This window comes from Atta cephalotes (genome assembly GCF_000143395.1).
Source record: "Atta cephalotes unplaced genomic scaffold scaffold00011, whole genome shotgun sequence".
Lineage (NCBI taxonomy): Eukaryota > Metazoa > Arthropoda > Insecta > Hymenoptera > Formicidae > Atta > Atta cephalotes.
Genome location: NW_012130075.1, coordinates 844,812 through 864,572, shown reverse-complemented (window position 1 = coordinate 864,572; position 19,761 = coordinate 844,812). Strand labels below are relative to the sequence as shown.

The window sequence follows — 19,761 nt, the reverse complement described above, 5'->3', positions numbered from 1 at the left end:
GAGAGAGAGAGAGAGTGTCTCTTTTTATTTCTTCTTTTCCTTTTTTTTTACAAGTCGCACTCGTCCATCCGTTTCTACTGTCTTTCCTATCATTCTATATTTGCTTTCGAGGCGGTCGTCCACTCCTAAGCGATGAAAATTGACTCCTTATCTCTGACGAATCTATTCAATTTCATATTGTCGCGACAGCAATTTTCGTCCTTATTCCGATTTCGACATCGGAATCTTAACGAAATTGGCTCCTGTCGTTACGATACTTGATAAAATGAATAGATTGGAAGCATCGATTTTATAATGACGAAGGCGCGTTTAAGGTTGTTACAAGATATTTAAATGATATTCAAACGCGACGGACACGCGGCACCATGTGCATCGCTAATGAGGCCAACGATGGCAAGACTGGCCGAATACTGTGTCACAATGTTCGCCTTATCCGGTACCTATATTATCAAGTCCTTGGGGGTCCTTTGAACATTATCGATTGCGCGAGCCAACAAATTTGAGCTTTGTTGAAGAACGGGAATCACGCAAAGAGATTTATACCAATGTTGATATGCTCTCTGGAAATAGAACTGACAACTTCTTCTCTGCTCGACTATATTTATAATCATCGATTAAATAGTTTATGTGAAAGCATGCCAATTTCACAGACCAACACTCCCAGAGGAATAATAAAATTTCCTTTTCTTTTCACTATTCAGTGATAGCGTCTTGAAGTTTCGGAATTATTTGAACGTTTTTATTTCGATCGCCGACCACAGTTTCGCGTAAGGAGAGCTTCAACGTATGTTGGAATTTAAATTTCTTTCTGTCTATTCAACTTTTCCGTTCAATTTTGTAAACGACTTTCACGTACATAAAATCTAATTTTGATTCTCTTAATTTTATTTATGTAACTCAATATCCTGTCAATGATACGGACTATTGCTGGATGTAACCAGAAATATGTAAACTATTCGAATATGAATTGAATCAAATCAAGTGAGATTCGATTTGATTATATTCGTATATTTAAAATTACTTTATTAAATAATCATTATTCTTTTTTTACATAGAAATATTTTTGTTATCTATATAATCAAAATTTTACATAATAACACAATACAATAATAAAACACAATAATTGTTATTAAAAGTTACATTTCAATGATTCGATTCGATTTAATTCGATTTAATTCGATTCGACGTCAAAAAATCTTTTGCACATTTCTAGGTGTAATGCTGCTTCACTTATTCCTGAAGGCAAAGATATATTCGTCCATCCAACATTCAAAGCTTCCATTTTTTTTTCACTCGTCTAGATTCGCGCTTTAAAACCGGTACGGGTGAGTTCAATCTTATTTACATTTGTCAACGTCCCGGTAGCGTTATTCCGCTGCACTCCAGGATTTATGGAACCACTCAGCCCAGTCGATTCATTTTGCCCGCAACCGGCTCGAGCTGCAAGGAAGAAGTTCGCGGACAGGTAACGGAGTAAATTTTCACGGTCCTGGAAAGTTTATAAATCCCTCGTGCATACTGCCGTCTAGGCAAAATCCCGTAGCTTCTAGGCGAAATCTTTCTTCAACGTGATCTTGTTTTCTCGCGCGGCTTTCTCTTGTAACGCTCTCGTCCACTTTTTCTTCTCCGTCGCGTCGCTCGTCGCTGCTACCATTTTTCACACAAGTTCCGACGGCATACGAGATCGTAAGTGGATCTTATGCACTTTCTCATGCCATGGCTTCTCGACGAACCGCCGACAATCAAAAACATTCCAAGGATGTCAGTGATTTATTAGTTCACTTGTTGTGCGCTCATTGTAACGCGCGTTCGCTACTCGTTCGAAATTGTTCGAAATCATTTTCAAAGCGAGCACAAAGATCGCAGGAATTGAAGTAATGACTACAAGTGACTCAAGGTTACTTTTACACGTACACGTTTTACGACTTGTTTGCCGTATTTATCTCGACAGGCATAGACTTTAAATGCGATAAATGTATGCTGGCTGCATGCATCTCCATTCTATTGCGATAGTGATCTGCGTAACAATTAAATATCTTCAAATTGATCAATTTTCATATTTTCTAAATAATCTACACACTTAATTAGTACTAAATAATCTATATACTTCAAAATTATTTTAAATTAATCTCTAATGATGTATTAAATGATTAATTATGTATATTTCATGATTAGTCTATATTTTTTTATTTTAAAATAAAAATATATAGTTGCGATACATTAAAATTTTATTTTTGATTATAATTAATATATATTAATATATATTATATATATTTCAAGATTATTATATATATTTCTTAAATCTTCGGATAAAGTATATGTGCTTGAAATACATCATTTTATTTTGGATTATTTTCCTCACAAGAAATTTCTGTGCTGTGCGAAATATTCTGTCGCGCGCGTGTTTTTCCATTTTGACGCCAATAATTTTCAAGATTTCTGACGTGGCTCTTGATTCTTATTACCTTCGCCTGATGAAATCCCATTTGTACCGAAACAGGGCAATACTGAATGCATACATAGGAGGAGTATTACAGTAATAAGTTTTAGCACATACCTACAGGCGAGCACATTTCGTACTTTCAGCATTTATAATGTGCCTTAATGGCACTGATTTATTAAATAATCTCCTACTGCAGTGTTAAATGAGGATACCTGGATAAGAAGTCTCCTACTTTACCCAATTTACCATCCTAATTTAACGCTACAAATACTTCTGTGTAAATTGCGGCCGCACATAAATTTGCGAAGCTTTGTTAAGACTTTTTTGGAAGATATCTATGATTGTAATAAATTCATGGATATATAATTCTTATTAAGTTAATTATTAATTTTAAGTGTTAAACTAAAATCCTTTTATTAATTAAATATTGATGAAATATTAATTTAATATAATTTTTTTATTATACTATAAAAAATAGTTTAACAATTTTACAAATGAAAATAATAAAAATAATATTGATCCTTTAGTGATTTCCGATTTTATCATATACAGAGTGTATATACTTGATTTATTGATGTGAAATGATATCTATATCTGTAAACGAAGATTGCTCTTAAAATAACGTTTTTGTTCATTTATTGATTTCCGATTGCACGCGAGAATAGAAGCGTGGTCGTTAAATTGCTCGGATTTGCGAAAGCACACCGCGACGGCGGTCGTTATAATTAAGCACCGCTTTAGACCGCTTGCCGTGCACCTTTTAATTGAAAGACGTTTCCGAGGAAACCCGTTATTCGAATATATGCAGTTAGTTAATTATAGCTTTATAGTTTTATTACTAAAGTCAAAATTAACTTCGAAATAAATGTAGCATATCTTTATAGAAATGTTTAATTTTGCACGTTAATTATATTTATGAATTAAGAATTTAAAATAAATATATTAAATTTGTAATTATATGTATAAGTTTATCAATCTTTAAAAAATTAAAATTTATAATAACTTTCCACAAAAGATTTTAAAACGTATATCCTTGACACTTTTTCAATCAATTTAAAATCGTAAAATTTTAATATCTACGGCGAGATATAACGATTGTGTATTAAGAACAACCTTGGAATCGAATAAAGTCGTCGTGGCTTCGAAAAGATTCGCTGATCCGAAAAGTTCGCAAGAACGTAATAACATAGACATACATACATCGTCGAAAATTGCATTGCCCTCGATTCACGAAATCGCTTCATTGAGAATAGAGGCACGGCGTCTTGTATCCAAAATGCATCTCAGAAATTGTATAAGGACACATTCCGCATCGACATCTCGAAATAGCTTCCTCCCTGTCATCTCGGAAAAATTAACCAATTTCCTAAGTCTTTTGTGGAACACTTGAATGGTCGCGGCGATACAATGCACCCACAGTCGATTCAACGGCGCACTCGGCATCGATATTTCATCGGTGTTCTTCTCCCAAATGCCGATATTGTGAGACAATGGCGATAATGATTGCGGATAGCAATTAATTTGTTTCAATTACTAATTGCACAATTACTAACGTCTTTGTGATGAACAAGCGTACACGTGCCTGGAAATGGGCGGTCTGGAAAATAAAATTACATTAAAATTACCGTTCAGAAAATATTCAGAACTGGAAACATAGAAAACTAATTACTTTCAACAATTGATAAACAATATAAATAGATATGAAGAATAATTTTAACGTCGATTGTTTTTATTATTTTTAATGATTTTAACATTAAGAGTATTATTTTTATTTATTTTTATGTAAATTGTCCGCATTATTTAAAACATTTTATATTTGAAATACGAATGATAAACTTAAAATAGACGAAATCTCTTTATTGATGTGACGTTATCGATATGTGAATATCAGATTTGATATACTTTTTTCTTTATTAAGAATGCTCGATTTTATTTAAGACTTTTTCTGTTGGGAGCTACGATTTATCGGCAGAATTCCGATACTCGCGCGTGTGAATTGCGAATGTAGAAAAGATGAACTGTCTTCGTCCTCGGTGTTGAACGGAGAGTCGATTTATCGCTCCTTTTGCATTCGTAAATCAGGTAGAACACATCTCTTCCGGTAGCACGTGAGACAGAGAGAGTGTTTCGTTTATATAATCATTGAGTCGAAGGAAGAAATCCATAGCCGCTCTTTTTCACGTATATTTCTGAAGTTCTCTATTACTTTTGCATGCTAGTCTTACGTAATTTTAACATGTCGTAAGAAACTGTATGTGAAAAATAACAATTATTTGATATAAATCGCAAAAATTCTGTTAGAAGTTAGTTTACGTACAAAATGATAATGGTTTCACACGTAGAAAAAACGATTGCTAAAGTATTCATTCAGCTAAATGTAGATCTGAAATTTTATTTGGACGTGAAAATATAATAAATGCTCAAATTACTTAACAAAATGTTAAAAATTTTTGTCCTCAATGCTTTCTTCTAACCATTCTACACAATTATTTTGATGATCCAACAAAGTTATTTTCAGGTCTTTGTGTGCAAAAAAGAAATACAAAGAAATACAAATAGAAAAAGTAAATACTGAAGAAAAAGAATTGAAACAGAAAATTTCATTGAGTAAAAGATTTGTCAAGAGAAGAACATAGCTTTTCACAAAATCTTAATGAAATAAAAAGCGTATTATATATATTATATAATACATATCTTTAATAATTTTCTTAAAATAATTAGACATTTAGCGTGTATTATAAAATTTGTATGTTTTTAACATAAGAATTATTATAAAAGCATACTTTCGTCTAAGAGCCGTCATAATCAATGATCGCGTTTATATTTTATAAGCTTCTTTGGTCACGTATGTATATATAGGAAAATATTATAAGCTAAAATATTTCATGTCTTTGCTTGACCTATTTCACGATCACCGCGAAACGCAATGCATAGAACAATATTCAAGTGTTAGGAATTTGTAAAGGATGTGAAAATTTAATAATAATAAGTTCTATTTCTCATACAACGTCATAAAATAAACTTCATAGAAAAATAAGCAATATGCTAATATTAATGCCAATATAACTATGCTAATGTAATTAATATTAGCAGAAGTGATATGCTAATATAATTGTATATAACTTCTAGTTTTCCAACAAGTGATGTTAAGTAAACGTTATGTATTCTAAAATGAAAATATTACATGCGCAATGTAAAAGATTTTATAATTTTTATGAATTAATGAATAGGCATTAGCGCTTTTATTGTTGTAAAAATTTATGTTTTCTTTTTGTCGAATTTTTTTGTTGCATAAAGCTACTTATGCCATACTTTATACGATTCAAGCTTTAAAAAGAAATTATGTTTGCTTTTTATCTAATTATTTTTTGTATAAATTTGTGTTGTATAATATCAAATGCTTCATCGTGGATTATTTCTTTTTTAATCAAATATACCTTAATAGAGCTTTTAATGGAAGAACCGCGTACTACAATATTTTTTTAAAAAGTTTTGGCCACACTTTTGGCCAACAACGTAACTAATAACTGACGTTAATTATAAAATAATACTATATCTATCAAATGGAGATTAATTGACATTTGCTTTATTTAGATTATTATGTAGTATATGAGATTATAATTGGCGTATACGCGAAACGCGTGAACTCGCGATAGAGTTCTCACTTGCCGGTTTAACCTAATTTTTGTCCAGACACATTTCGCGATTAATCAAGGTAAATGGACGTGAACGCGAGCGGGGAAGTTGTAACGAGAGGACGCACGAATGCTCGGGATAAAGCCGAGGTCGTGAGTTTTCGTCTCCGAGCACGGCGCGACGAACGGCGGCACGAAGCATCCTCGCTAGAATGCAAATGATCAATTAACTAGTTGTAAATCACCGCGAGCTGGATGGGGGCTTATCTAACGCCGTTGTCGGTGCCCGGCCCGGCTGGTCTAATGGCCAGTGGAGCCGGCATCGGTCTCTTCCATCCTATTTTCGTATGCTCTCCACGATTTTGCTATATGAAATGCTCCAAAATGAGCAATACGAAAAAGGAAGGAACATTTTTTTTTCATTTTATTTTGATGTGATCCTCGCGCCGAATATTGCCCTTTTTCATTGATTTATATCACAAAATTATTGGATGTCGTATTTTTTAACTCGATGACAATATATATTCCTATTATATTCATATTAATTTTAATTCTGTGCGAGTTACATCTTTGATTTTTAAAGCTTGATTCATTTGAAAGAACTTTATTTCTTAAAATAAACCACTCATTCAGCGAAATTTTATGACGGTATCACATTTTCAGAATAAAATAAAAGATCGTAATGACATTCAATGCATTTTGATGATGATTTTGTAATGAATTCTTGACATGATAATTTTTAAGTGATTTTTTAAAATTAAAAATCATTGTTATATCAAGAATTAATCACAAAATCATTGTCAAATGTACCGGATGATTTTTTACATTATGATTTTTCCGAAAATAACTTCTACTTGATGTTATCTTGATTTTATTATAATTTTGCATTCTACTATCATCTGAGGTTTTAGATATAGTGATATTATTACTGTTATTATTTTCATCACATCGTATAATAACTCGTTTTGTCCATTTGCTGTTCCTCATCTTTTTCTTTTGGCCAGTCCTCATCGACGATATTTATTATCCAGGACACGTTCGAGAACCTTTTCGAAAGTTGAAACTATACCCGTGGGACGAAGATATTAAGTAGCCTTCGAATTCCCTGCCACACGGCTGCCTTTTCGTGATTAACATTTGGAACGGAAAAGGTATTTTAAATTGGTAAATGAAATTTGGTTCTGAAATACAACAATTGAGCTCGTGTGCTAATTGATAATAAGAAATGATTTCTTCACGTATTTATTATTTTATTTGTTACAAACGATTGTGTTTATTGAGAGAGGATACAGATTATAAGTCAAGTCTTGTAAAAGAGAATAGTAGCGCAATGTTATTATTTGCGTCAGAATCAGTGAAGGAGAATAAATTATTTGTTGATGGATATGTAATCTTTTCCCAAATCCGGTTACATGTTTTCTATAAAGGCGATCTAGGCGATCATATTTATCTTGAAAATCCAATCTTGCCATGCCTCATCTAAAATAAATGGTGTGTGAGTTCGGTTCATGTAGTGGGCCTAATCAAAAGCTGGCGCTGTCACTGCAAACTGTGCACAAGATACGTGGCCCGACGTGCATGTAGCACTGTGTCGTGCGGTATTCGGGTTATCCTCAATACCACGTGGAAGATAGCCGCAGAATCTCGCGGGAATTTAATTTACACTTGACAGATGGATGGTGCTTCGCGTACGAATGCGAACCGCAGCCATTCTAGCCGAATGTGACAAATGTTCATATTTACATTTTGTATTTCGCTCATTAAATACTCAACTTGCATGTTTCTGCTAAATCCGTAATTATGAACAGAAACATTATTCTCCCAATCTTTATCGATATTTAATGATACTTTAAAATTACACTTAACAGGATATGCTACCACAGCTTCTGATACATTATAAAATTCAAAATGTTATGAATTTTAATTAAAAATAATTTTTAAAAAAATTAAAGAATTTACGTACCACTAACTGTATCAGATAGCTCTTCTATTGACGTTTCAAATTTTATGTTATGTATGAGAGTCTTACTAAAAATTTATCCTTCTTACAAAATATTATATTATTACGAAGAAAGAATATATATAAAATATATGTAGAATTTAGGAAGAATTTCTTATATATTCTAAAATTATATTTTATTGTGAATAAATATTAGCGAGATATATCAGAAATAATTACAAGGTGTTGTTCTATAAAATATAGTGCCCCAGATACATTTCATATGGTTCGACGCAAGACCGAGATCACGGCCAAGAAATTTAATGGACTAGAGGGAGAGACAGCCCGCGTGGGGACTGTGGTGCTTCTGACAAAAGCTCTAATGACGTACGATGGTAACCTTCGTGAGGAGCACGATACATATTCCGGCTGATATGCATATTTAGTACCGTTCTATAATCTTCTCCGTAGAAATACACGGGGCACTCTGCCAAATCAGTGAAATTGAATCGGAAGAGAATTTTTAGGTGAAGCGCTTTATTACGTTATTATATTTTGGAATATCGAGATAGCGTACGCTCTCTTACATTCGCTCCGTATTTCCAGTCAAGTTAAAGACAAACTTAATTAGAATATCGCAAGAGAATTACTCGCATTTATCACACGCGCCATTATTCCTGGTCCTTCAGTAACAAATAATAAAATTTACAAACTTATAATAAACACCACGTTATACGAACAATATTTATGAATGCCATATTTAATTTCAATTTAATTTAATTTAATTTAATTAATTTATTAATTATTGTGCAAGAGAGAATTCAATTTTTAATAATTATGATATCTTTGTACTCTCTTTCTCTCTACCAAAATTTATAATCATTGAAACCATAAAATAATGATACAATTTCTATTGTTGGACAAATTATTATTATTTCATCAAATTATCAAATTGTGAATAATGCATATCTTATTATTATATTAATTTTAATCTCTTAATATCGAAATTTTACTAGGAATCTCAGAATTGTGCACGGAAAGAAGTTTTATTAAAGCAGCTAAGAATTTAACTAGATACACAGATCTGAAAATAATTTTGTTGAACCATTAAATTTATTATGAACACTTAAAAAAGTATTTCTGCTTTCAGTACTCTTTTTAAAATAATTTTTTATAAGAGCTATAAATTTGAAAATTAATTTTTATTCTTCAATATTTGGTATTTATTCTTTATCATTTATTCTTTAATATTTGGCAACAGTAAATCTTTATTTTATTTATATGCTTCGACAAATTTACAAATAATTATCAAAATATCTTTTATAACATTTGGAAGAATTTGTAAAAAAACTTAATTATAAAAAAGAGAATTTAAACATCAAAGAAAAGTATATCAGGTTTATAACTTTCATATTTAAAAAAAATTCCTAAAAGATGGTATAAAAATGGTACTGAAAAAAAGCGATAATATCTTCATAAATATTAATATTAATGTTGTAAAAAATTTAACATTCCAGGAATCAGCTTGAGCGTCCTATACAGAATTATATTATTGATCTAATAAAACTAGCTACTTTTAGATCTGCGTCTAGCTAAATTTTTAAACACTTTAGTAAAATTATTCTTTTCGTGAGGTTAATTATGGGGCACCATACACTTCACACTGCCTATGATTAAATTTTTCAAATTGGTCAAATCGACCGGGTGCACTGGTTCGTTTTGCATTATTGTACGCTAGGTCGCGTGTCGCGGGCACCCCCTGGCTACCTACTTACCGCACCTTCAGCTGTTGAATTCGTTTTTTTTCTCGCGGACGCTGGCTTTCTTCTTTTATGTCCTCAAGTAGTCTGAATTGCTGATAAGCATCGCATGCCGTAATACGAATATTTATAGAAATGAATTTTGCATTTTTATTCTGATTATGCGCATCATGCGGGTTCGCCAAGTGCCGATTATTGCGTGCCGCGTTGGCGCGTGTGTACGGTTGAAGGATGAAAGAGAAAAATGGAGCGGAAAGGCGGGAATTACAGAGACTATCGTGATAGACGACATCAAAAGTCCTCGCGATAATTTCTTAACGTCAGTAAGAAGTCGGTGTTACTTCCTTAATAATGCCGTATTATCGCACTTTGCTCGCTTAAAATTACGCCGAACGGTTCCTCGCGGTGAAAATCAATAATGAACCGTAATAATGGCGCTGTTATTGTTAGCAGCGTGTAAATGAGAATAACGTAACATGCACATTTTACGTCTCTCTGCCGTGTTATATGTGCGATGTAAGGTATACGGTAAGATATTCGACCCGAAGACAGTTTCTCCATTTTTCATTCGTCTAGTACGTCAGGCGCGTATGTGTCGTTGCTGAATTATTCATTATGTTAAATGTTTTTAGTTCTGATAGAAGACAGAATTTTCCAGACCAAAATCCTCATCCAAGAACTCAAGGTTAATTATTTTGTCGTTTTGACTTGTTGACTATGTCGTGTTAGTATAAAAATCTTATTTTGTTCATGAAATTTGAATCTTATTATTTTGTTTTTATATACATTTAATTCAACAAAATTAATAGATAAATTTTTAATTATTGTAATTAAACTCCCATTTAACCAGATTAAAATATATAATACTTGATAGGTCAGAAATGTCTATGAATAATGTCTGTGTTGCTATGAATAAAATGTTTTTTCTTAAATCGTATTATAAAGATATTATTAGGTTGCATTCTTTTGAGGAATACAGTTTTCACAATGCCTGTGCAAACATATGTATCACGGAATTCGTCGTTCAATGTGTTTGAGATTATCTATGATTCCATTTCTTCAATGTGTGTTTGAGATTATCTATGATTCCATTTCTTCAAAGATGAAAGCATAGTCTGAAAGATAGAGCAGAGATCTGTCAGCGCGACTTTCGGACTGAAGCCAAATTTATAGAGAAAGGCATATGTCAGCGGAATATATCTGAAATGCATTTCATACAGCTTTTATAACAAGTCTACTTCGTTTCTGCGTCTCTTTGCACGATTTATTTTATCTTTATTCGACGAGTGTTAAAATAAAATATCAATTTAATAAAATTTAATTGAATAGCTAAATTAAATGCACCATATGATATAATATGTTAAAACATGTATGACATATCAGATTATATTTTATTTTATAAATCCAATTTATTCTTTTATTTTCAGGAAATCGCCGCCATTCTAATCAGTTTTCAGAGGCACGCCGAATGGCAAAGTCGGGAGGTGAAAGTACGACCACGAAGTGGTTCAATGTTACTGTACTCGAGGAAGAAAGTACGCTATCGGCGCGACGGTTATTGTTGGAAGAAAAGAAAAGATGGAAAGACTACACGGGAGGATCACATGAAACTGAAGGTAATTTTATGTTAAAAAATAAGAAGAATACTAAATATTTAAAACGCTTGTAGCTTATTCTAAATTCCACTAAGATTTATGAAAGAAATTTTGTAATGAATTTTTATTAATGTATTATTACGTTAATTTGATCACAGGTTCAGGGTGTCGAGTGCATCTACGGCTGTTACGTGCACTCGGCGATCCTTCCAACGTTTCATCGCCGATGTTACTGGCTACTGCAGAATCCGGACGTGGTTCTCGTCCATTATCTGAACGTCCCTTATCCGGACGGTGATGCGAAGCTGGCGGCCCTGCCACCCTGCCTCGCGCTGCCACCTGACAAGAAGGAGTGGACGCGAGACGAGCTAGCGTCGCAATTAAGGCCCATGTTCCTCGGTGGAGATGACGATCCGAACAATCCTCATCTCACGCAGCACTCGAACCATCCCGTCGACATGATAGTCTCTCAGCTGCTTGATAGGCAGAGGGCATCCTCCACTTCCTCCACCAGCAGCACTCAACTCGCACCTAGGAGACTTACGCCCGACAATCAGGTATTATACACATCATACAATATGGAATTTTCAATAATAATTTATGATGTTTGAAAATTACTTGTTGCAATAATTATAAATTGATAATTATAAATAATTATTAATTGATAATAGTGTTAATTGATAATATTTAGATAATGTAGTAATAATTAATAATAATAGATAGTAGTAGTAGTTAATAATAGTAGTAGTAGTAATTAATAATAAGTAGTAATAATTAATAATTAAATAATAGATAATAATAGCAATAATTATAAAACTTAATTGATATTAATTAATAAAATTATTAATTATTGGCCGCAATAATTATAAATATGTTTCTATTACAGGCTAAGAATCTTTTTTTATAAAAATTATTTAATAACATTATGTAAAGTGGTCGCCTAGTCAAATAAATTTTAGCATGTACGAATATGTATATACAACCTTTAAAACAGGTCTCTTCGACAACGGGAGGTCAACAACAATCGACGACGGCGGCTCCGGCTCCCCGCGTATATTCAAGACATTCCCATTCTACTCAGAGCCAACAGCCGGCTCCTCTAGTTTTAAGTTTGCAACAAATTCAAGGCGGTGGTGGTCTTCTGATACTCAACAGTCAACCATATCATCATCAACAGCAGCAGCAGCAGCAGCAGCAACAGCAGCAGCAGCAGCAGCAGCAGCAGCAGCAATCTCAACAACAGCAACAGCAGCAATCGCAGCAGCAACAACAGCAACAACAGCAACAGCAAAGTCAGCAGGTGGAAATGCAACAGGTCACAGAACAACAAATCGTACCGCAAACCAGCGTTGATCGAGAACAGCAAACGCAACAAGAAATTGACGCACAGGAGAGTTTAGACAGATCTGCTGTGCAGTCTCTGCCAATGGGCGGTTCCAGTTCCGAGGTGACCGATTTCGCGGAGACGTTGGATCTGAGTCAGGAAGACATTCAGAGGACACTGTCGGCTAATATGGTGCCTCCGTCGCCGTCGCCTTCGCCGGCGGATAACAGCATGATTAATCCGATGGACTTCATCGACTCGTCGGATGACGTACTAGTCAATCTGGACGCGTTCGACGTGTTCGGCGATTTGCCGGAGCTGCACGACTTCGAGGCCGAGCAGTCGAAGCATGAGGAACAGCGAGGTGGTCCCGAGAACGATGTCGGATGTCATCCTGGTACAACCGTCCATATTGCAGAATATAGTCCTGAGTGGAGTTACATCGAAGGTGGTGTAAAGGTGTGAATAAAATATATTTACAGCTTTCTTTTTTTCATAGATATTCGCTAATTATTATGTAACTATTAGTTATAATTTTCCAATCAATAATACACATATAATTGTAAAGAGTGGCAAATTATAATTAACAGTTCTATGTTATTGTTAATTAGTGTTTGCCAGAATTTGATATAAACGGTATTTTAGGTATTAGTTGCTGGTCCGTGGACCGGCGGTAGTGGTTCTCAGTCGTATTCGGTACTTTTCGACGCGGAACCAGTCGAAGCGTGCCTCGTGCAACCAGGTGTACTGCGTTGTCGATGTCCCGCACACGCACCAGGAATAGCGTCCCTTCAGGTAGCCTGTGACGGTTTCGTCGTGTCTGATAGCGTTGCCTTCGAATATCGTAGAGCGCCGACAAGCGAACCTAGCCCAGAGAAAGCTTTGCTGGACCGTCTTGCGGATGTTGAGGCCCGTCTGCAGGGTCCCGGTCCACCGTCTCCCGCGGCTCATCTGGAAGAGCGACTGGTTGCTTATTGCCAGGTACTTCTACTACTTGATATTTCTATATCTAATCATTAAACTTTACAAAATTGGATGTATATAAATTTAAATGACCAAAATGTTATTTAGCATTAAAATTCAGCTCAAATCAAATGAGGCATTTTCTTATTTAGTTGTATTCACATATTAGTTTAATATCATTTATTGTTGTTTAAAATTTTATCATTTTGAAATATTGCAGGATGCTGTTGTCCGTCCTTGGCGAGCTGGAGCGGAACCTCTTCAATCCGGTGGGCCTACTCTTCTGCACTTGGCGGCCGGATTGGGATACTCCAGGTTAGCCTGTGCACTCCTTCACTGGAGAGCAGAAAATCCTAGTAGCGTTTTAGACGCCGAGGTCGATGCTCTTAGGCAGGACAGTGCCGGCCTTACGCCACTTGCTTGGGCTTGTGCGGCAGGACATGCCGACACCGCCAGGATTCTTTACAGGTTCGTAAAGATATATTCTTATTTGATCAACATTTGTTTAACATTAATTATGAACAACTGAATCCAATTGTTCAATTATTACAAAATTTACACACCTTCGCCTTTCGTGTAGCTCGCAATTGCCTCATACGAATATATTGATTTTTAATTGAATTGATTTTTAATAAGTTTGTTGTTAACTCTGCCTCCATAGATGGAATGCTATGGCACTACGCGTGAGGGACTATCAGAATAGAACGGCGACCGAGCTGGCCGCGGAGAACGGTCACACGGCGATCGCCGAAGAACTGAATCAGCTCGAGACCCGAAGACAAGACGAGAGGCTTTTCTTGCGACCCGCCAGCCCTAGCCCTAGGCGGCCATCTCAAGATAGCGGTCTCGATCTGGCGTTGTGTTAGTCTCGTTTGCTATTATATACTGCCCTCTCTTCCGTATACACGCACACACATTCACGTATCTGATACACGTATAGTCACACCCTACCCTTTGCCGATTAGCTCTTTCAGCGCCATTATATTTTCCCTTGTCCAGTTTGTAAAAATTGTAGAGTAACAAAAAGGCCATAAGTCATGCGAGCGTAATAAATTAGGCAACGTATATAGTATTAAGTGGGGTTTATCGAAAAACACACAGGTGGTTCGCCGCTGCTGGACAACATGGAATTGTTGCAAGAAGATGAGTCGTCGTTAGGCCTCAGCGAACAGGGAATGGAGAGTGCTCCGACCCCTCAGGAGACCGTAGGTCCGTACCTTCCTCGTTTCCTCTTCTATTTGTCTGTCTGTCTGCCTGTCTGTCTGTAAAAACTATCCGTAATTCTCTATCTGTTCTCTGTGACACACTACTGATAGAAACGGACCGGTCTAGACGTACTACCACAATCACGTGGTCTGCGAATTCCGTAGAGATCCTAGCTGAAACTGCGTCCCTTGTTCGCAGTCACATACACACATATACACATTTGTTACACATACTTAGACACATGTACATGCGTACAGCAGTGTTTTCTTTCTCTGTCTATCTCTGTATGCGTACTCGACGACCGAAATCGGTCAACGATTTCGCTGCCTTCTCTAACTCCTCTGAACTCTTGCAGCTTGAACAATTGGTGTTGCTTGGCCTACGTAACCGCTCATGTTGGATGAATTGCTGTGTAATGTTTAAATTTTCTTAGCCACTACCTACTGTCGGCTATCAAGGCCTATTCTCGAGCAATAATCTTGTCTGTATATAACCTTTTCACGATAGTATAGCGACTAAATTATCACCTGGACAGACACGCGATCTGCCCAGTCGACCAATGTGGAGGTATCTCAGCCGGCTATCATCTTATGAAATGAGTAGGAAAGCGCCGTGTTCATCAGTGACTTGTCTGAGTCTTCGTGCTGTCAATTCGTGTCGTAGCGATGCACTTGATGTTAAACATTTTATCTGACATTGCGACAGTATCTCAATGCATCGTAGAACACGTTCACGGCTTTTAAAACTTCGGTGTTGTGATCGATGTGATTTCGGCGGTCTGCCATCACGAGCTTTTCGAATTTGGCTAGGGTGGTGATTCCTTTTTATAGGGGAAGAAGACGCGAGGGTGCTGACATTGGCAGAGCAAATTATAGCGGCTTTACCGGAAAGGATCAAGAGGGCGGAGGGTGATTCTCCGTCTTCTTCTTCGCCACCACCACTCACGGCGCCTCTGTCACCCTTGGAAGATGCTCTCATGGAACAAATGGTGAGAGCATCATGCTATTATTATTGTTAGTCGCATCTTGTAGAATTCTTTATCCTAATTTCTACTTATGTTAGATTTCAAAGCGAATTAAATATAAATAAGAGAAGAGAGATTGCGAATGATTAAGTGGAACGTTAAAACTTTCTCTAGTGAGACAAAATCTTCTGGCGGATATAATCGGAGAAACAGCATCATTAACAATTTAGTCTTGAATTATAATTAGGAGTAAAACTTTGAATTAAATCGGATTAGAATTTTGATAAATAGAACTTCGAAGTTCCTGGGCATCCCTCTATTTACATGCTAATAATACTGCTTGTAGCCTCTCGACTCCGGGGAACTGTTCGACTCGTACCGTGACTGTAGCGGCGGCGCCGCTTCAGTTTCGGACGCCGATGCCGACGCCAGTCCCTCGAGTCCTTCCAGCAGCTGCCTGACGCCAGACTCGCCGTCCCCGCCGCCCACCACTGCTGATTTCTGTGAGTTTCTGCAGCTGCAATTGCAACTTGACGGCAATGGTAACGCTCACAGCAGTCAGTATTACTCACCGAACGGTTGCGGTGAGCGCAAATTGAACGGCATGATCGGTTCCGGAGCCATGACGGCGATCGGTGCCGGAAACGGCGATGGCAACGGTGAAGCGGATCTCAGCAGATTGACGCTATCCGATCGCGAACAGAGAGAGCTTTATCATGCTGCCAGAATGATCCAGAAGGCATACAGAAATTACAAGGGTCGCCAGAGGCAGGAGGAGGCTGAAAGGCATGCTGCCGTTCTAATTCAACAGTACTATCGCCGTCATAAACAGTACGCTTATCACAGGTAACTTTTCAGATAGTCAAACCTGCATAGACAGATTTTGAGCAGAGCATGCTACTAATTTTTGATAGTAGAAAGGCAACAAATTTCATATAGAGTCTATAATATTTGATTATGTCGACAAATTACTAGAATATGACAAACCTTATTGACAAACGTTATTGTGCGATAAACGTGATTATATCAGCGAATTGCGATAGAAATAGAGCAGAATGCTTCGCTTCTACTCGATTTCTCCTGTCAGTCTGTTGTCAAATTGCTCGCGCGCGCAGATGCTCAGTTTCTGCTATCAATCTGCTAGCATTGCATGTTAGTAGACTTTGTCGATCCTGAGCTTAATACGGACACAAATAACTATGGATTTGCAATGGAATCTGGTTGAATTTACTGCTAATCTGCTAGCAAAGTGCTATTTATAGTATTATCTGGGTTGCCCTGCGTTAGTTTTATTAACAGATCTTTTGTATATATTCTTATATTTGATTTTATTACTGTTTTATTACTTGTTTTATCACTGTTATATCGGGTAATAAAAAAAGTTATTTATGTAAATTTAAATTATTATGTACAATTTAATCCAGCAAATACATATAATATGTTATATAACAGTTACATCTACATTTGCTGAGATTCATGTGATGTAAAAGACCAGATAGATTGCGTTACAATATCAGTGAAACTATAAATAAGACGTGCTGCAGAATCTACTTATATACAGAAAATTGGAAAGGAAATGCCATAACATTACGAAAATTGACCCGGAAATGAGAATTTCAACCTGTTATTCGTGCTTGTATGCTGTATGAGTTTAAACTTGGAACTACTTGTGTAAATGACTCAAAGATATATGCTTTCCCAGAAGGCACAGCCTAAAGACATAAATTAAATTTAAAACAAATTTTAAATTTAAATCAGTACAAGCACGAATGTGATTGAAATACTCACATTTCTGGGTTAATTTCCACATTGTTATGGCACCTTCTTTCTAATTTTCTGTGTTTAAGTAGAATCTATAAAATATCTTGTTCAATGTCACTGACGTTTGTAATAAAATTTACCGAGCTTTTCGCGGTATATAAACTTTGTAATTTTAGAAAAACTACAGAACTTTTTTTATTACCTGATATATACCTGTGTTTATATTCAGAATGGCCTATTTCGCGTATTTCAACATTCTTTCTCCTTCCTTTTATCTTAACATTTCGCATGCCATCGAACTTCTTCTAACTTCGAAAGTCTTAAGAACAGAATGAATCACTCGCTGTCTGACTACAATGGTACTAACTACCTTACGCGACGCATGCGACGGTTAGATACAAATCGTCCGACTTTATGCAGGCACGTGTTATCAAGTTTGAACACAAGGTTGTTAAGTATGACAGATCATTATCTCGTATCGCGCAGACATCGCCAAATTGCTCCGAACTTAGAAAGTTAAATTTCCATCGATATTCCGCTAGTCGAGAAGGTTGCGGGGGAACGTCTTAATAAGGAACAATTAATAACTGGGGGACAAGACGTACCATTGTGAGCCGACTTAACGACCTCTGACTGAATTAGACTGATGCCACTAAAGTTCGATCCCATGTACCTCTCTTGAGACGAACTTTTAATTGGCATCGTAAATAATTCGGAAACTTTGCGGATTTCCCTGCCTTCGTTACGGTGGCCTGAATACAGAATTAAGTTGGCATTAAATTAATACGACTTTCGCGTTGAAACTAAAGATCAGTATTCTACCATTACTCCTTTCTGCGTTCATCGAGTTATATACGTAGCGATTTGAACTTCCTATTGTAATGCCTCCGAAATTAGTGACAATCAGCTGACTATATATTATCATTGTAAAAATCTTCGCGGAAACGTCGAAAAGTAATGAAAGTTATTGGACATATGGCCAATTCTAATTATCAATTATTGCAAAACAATGATTTAATGCATTAACATGTTTCATGCCACAAATTTTATAGCGTTTTTTATTGGCAGAATTAGTGCGCACTCAGTGCACATTTAAAGCTGTTGTATACTATTCTAATCAAAATGTAAAAGTGAGATATCTCAATTGATAAAATGCCCAATGTATATTTTATTAAATAGCACAATAAAATTGAATATTTCGCGATTTAATTCGTTTCTATGTTTTTATTAAAAACGTATATCCTTATGTCGATTTGTGTACAACGGCTTTAGATGTGCATTGAGTGCGCACTAATTCTGCTAATGAAAAACGCTATTAGATGATATGTTCATTGATGGCCTATGGTATTTTCATTTAATCTTTAGAGAAGGAGGATTTATTTTTAAAATCTTACAGTTTTTCCTTGAGTAAGATTTATTAATATAATTCACTATTCAGCATAGTGGCTTTCCCACATCGTAAAAGTTAAATTAATTATAAAAATTTATTATAATTTATTATAATTAAAATTTATTATAATTAAAATTAAAATTTATTAATTAAAATTTATTAAAAATTTATTATAATTTATTATATTTGTTAAATAAAATATACTTCAAAATACAATATCATTAAAAATTAGAAAATTATTGTTATTATGGGGTTGGCTTGAACAGAAAGTTTGGCGTGAGTCATTGTGGCATAGAGCGTGTTAATTTAACAAAATTTTCATTTTTTAAACTTTCCTTTTTCTCTATCATTCTTATATGTTTATACGTTAGCAATTATTTTAAAGTTTCGCATTTTAAGCAATGGCTTCATTACCGAATTATTTTCTAAACTATTTGAACTTTTAAATCGTACCCTTTTATCGCAGGCAAGCCACAAAGGCAGCGCTGGTGATTCAGAACAACTATCGAAATTATCGCTCGCGGCCGGGCTCGGCCAGCGCGAGGCAACAGGCGGTCCATCAGCAGGCGGCTCATCAGGCAGCGAGGAAAATCCAACAGTTCATGCGGCAGTCTAAGATCAAGTTAGTATCCTCGTACGTATGTATGTGTATATGTATGTGCGCGCGTGTGTAAGTGTGAGTGTGTGAGTGTGTGTGTGTGTGTGTGTGTGTGTGTGTGTGTGTGTGTGTGTGTGTGTGTGTGTGTGTGTGTGTGTGTGTCGTGTGTGTGTGTGTGTGTGT

General features: G+C 35.7%; 1 protein-coding gene across 1 annotated transcript in view; it reads left to right on the top strand.

Annotated features, from left to right (window-relative positions):
- The window catches only part of LOC105617103 (calmodulin-binding transcription activator 2), a 54,938-nt gene that overhangs the window by 34,262 nt on the left and 915 nt on the right, over positions 1-19,761 (top strand). The window contains exons 4-13 of the mRNA XM_012198681.1: positions 11,205-11,393; positions 11,531-11,929; positions 12,367-13,155; positions 13,342-13,677; positions 13,880-14,127; positions 14,321-14,520; positions 14,761-14,868; positions 15,696-15,853; positions 16,176-16,675; positions 19,447-19,602. Of these exons, the coding sequence (XP_012054071.1) occupies positions 11,205-11,393; positions 11,531-11,929; positions 12,367-13,155; positions 13,342-13,677; positions 13,880-14,127; positions 14,321-14,520; positions 14,761-14,868; positions 15,696-15,853; positions 16,176-16,675; positions 19,447-19,602 (3,083 nt within the window). The remainder of the gene's footprint in view (positions 1-11,204; positions 11,394-11,530; positions 11,930-12,366; positions 13,156-13,341; positions 13,678-13,879; positions 14,128-14,320; positions 14,521-14,760; positions 14,869-15,695; positions 15,854-16,175; positions 16,676-19,446; positions 19,603-19,761) is intronic.